The sequence below is a fragment of the Aplysia californica genome, unplaced genomic scaffold (assembly GCF_000002075.1).
Source record: "Aplysia californica isolate F4 #8 unplaced genomic scaffold, AplCal3.0 scaffold00034, whole genome shotgun sequence".
Classification (NCBI taxonomy): Eukaryota; Metazoa; Mollusca; class Gastropoda; order Aplysiida; family Aplysiidae; genus Aplysia; species Aplysia californica.
In genome coordinates, this window is record NW_004797304.1 from 618,081 (window position 1) to 619,574 (window position 1,494).

The window sequence follows — 1,494 nt, forward strand, 5'->3', positions numbered from 1 at the left end:
TGCTGCTGCTGCTGCTGTAATAATATTGTTTTCAATTTTAATGTATGTGTTTTTACATTTCTATCGACACAGTTAATATCATTTAGGAGGCAGGCTTCCTACCCTTCCTGCCAGGGCCAGTCTGGGCTGAGAGGGATGCAGCGCCCCAGCAGAAAAACTGGGTTACTCTATAAAAATCTCCCCACTCGGGAATCAAACTCGGGTTTCCTGCATTCAAAAGTGGAGCACCCAACCACTATATCTATACCACAGAAGTCGGGAAAGATTTCTTTGAAGGAAATTGTAGCCCCAGTTGTGTGTGGTTAACTTTTCTGCTAAAGTGGCACGTATTCCAAAAGGAGAAGGTGTGTAGCTTGCCGTTGCTATTTATTTTATTCTTTTCTAATGGTTTCCTGGGCTTCAAAAAAACTGGTTTGTGTGTTCAAATTTTGAGAGTTTCCTGAGGTTTTATCCTTCTCGTCCCCACATCTTTTACAAATATTTGAGTGGTTTCTGCGTGTTTGGTGTTTCAGGATCTCTCTCTCTCTCTCTCTCTCTCTCTCTCTCTCTCTCTCTCTCTCTCTCTTTCTCTCTCTCTTCACGCCCAATTTAAAACAAACCTCAATCTCCCTACTTCCTTTACTTTTATTATTTCCAGCATTTATGTAGCCTACCTTACGGCGTCGAGGTAAAAAGCAAACTTATTTTTTGTTTGTTTGCTATATGACGTACTGTACGGCTATATCATACTTATTATTGTTTTTACCCTTTGTGATGCCTCATTATAAATTGGACACACAGTGATAGTTCAGTACAACAACTGTACACTGAAATCAGCAACTGACCATGTTGGATTTTTATGACACTACTGTATCTTAACTTCTATTGCTCATCATGAAGAGTGCCAAATTAATGAATTAAACCAAGGAGACATAACTACGGCGATTAATGATAGTGAACCAAATACATATATTGCTCATTTAACTGAAAATACAAAGATATATATTATTATTACTATTATTATAATTATAATTACTATTATTATCATTATTATCTGACATTGCTAGGAGGACACCCGCCCCCCACCCCCAACTAATCAACATCTGTAAGCTACAGACATTTCTAGATTCTGACGACCCCACTCTCTACCCACCCTCCCCACACCTGACCTACTTCCACGCCCCCCCCCGGCCCCCCAACTTCCGTAATGTACTAAAATGTCTGACTACCATCACCTCCCCACCCCCCTCCCGACCACATCCAAACCACGGTGGACCAGGTCTATGTGCGCTCCAGCCCTGTGAAAATGGAGGCACGTGTATAGAGTTCAACGGAGTGGTGAGCTGTGTGTGCCCACCTCTGTACTCGGGCGCGGTGTGCCAGATGTGTGAGTAATGCGTTGTTGCGTATGTCATTTTTTTCTCCTCCCAAAGAGTTGTGTTCTTTGTTACGTTCGACAGTAATATAATGTTCTCAATAGGAAAACATTGACACACAATGAGAAATATATATATA

The 1,494-nt window shown here is 41.4% G+C and overlaps 1 protein-coding gene across 1 annotated transcript in view; it reads left to right on the top strand.

Moving 5' to 3' along the window:
* Positions 1 to 1,494, top strand: part of LOC106014197 — a 31,516-nt gene that overhangs the window by 17,151 nt on the left and 12,871 nt on the right. The window contains exon 8 of the mRNA XM_013091355.2: positions 1,259 to 1,366. Within this exon, the coding sequence (XP_012946809.2) occupies positions 1,259 to 1,366 (108 nt within the window). The remainder of the gene's footprint in view (positions 1 to 1,258; positions 1,367 to 1,494) is intronic.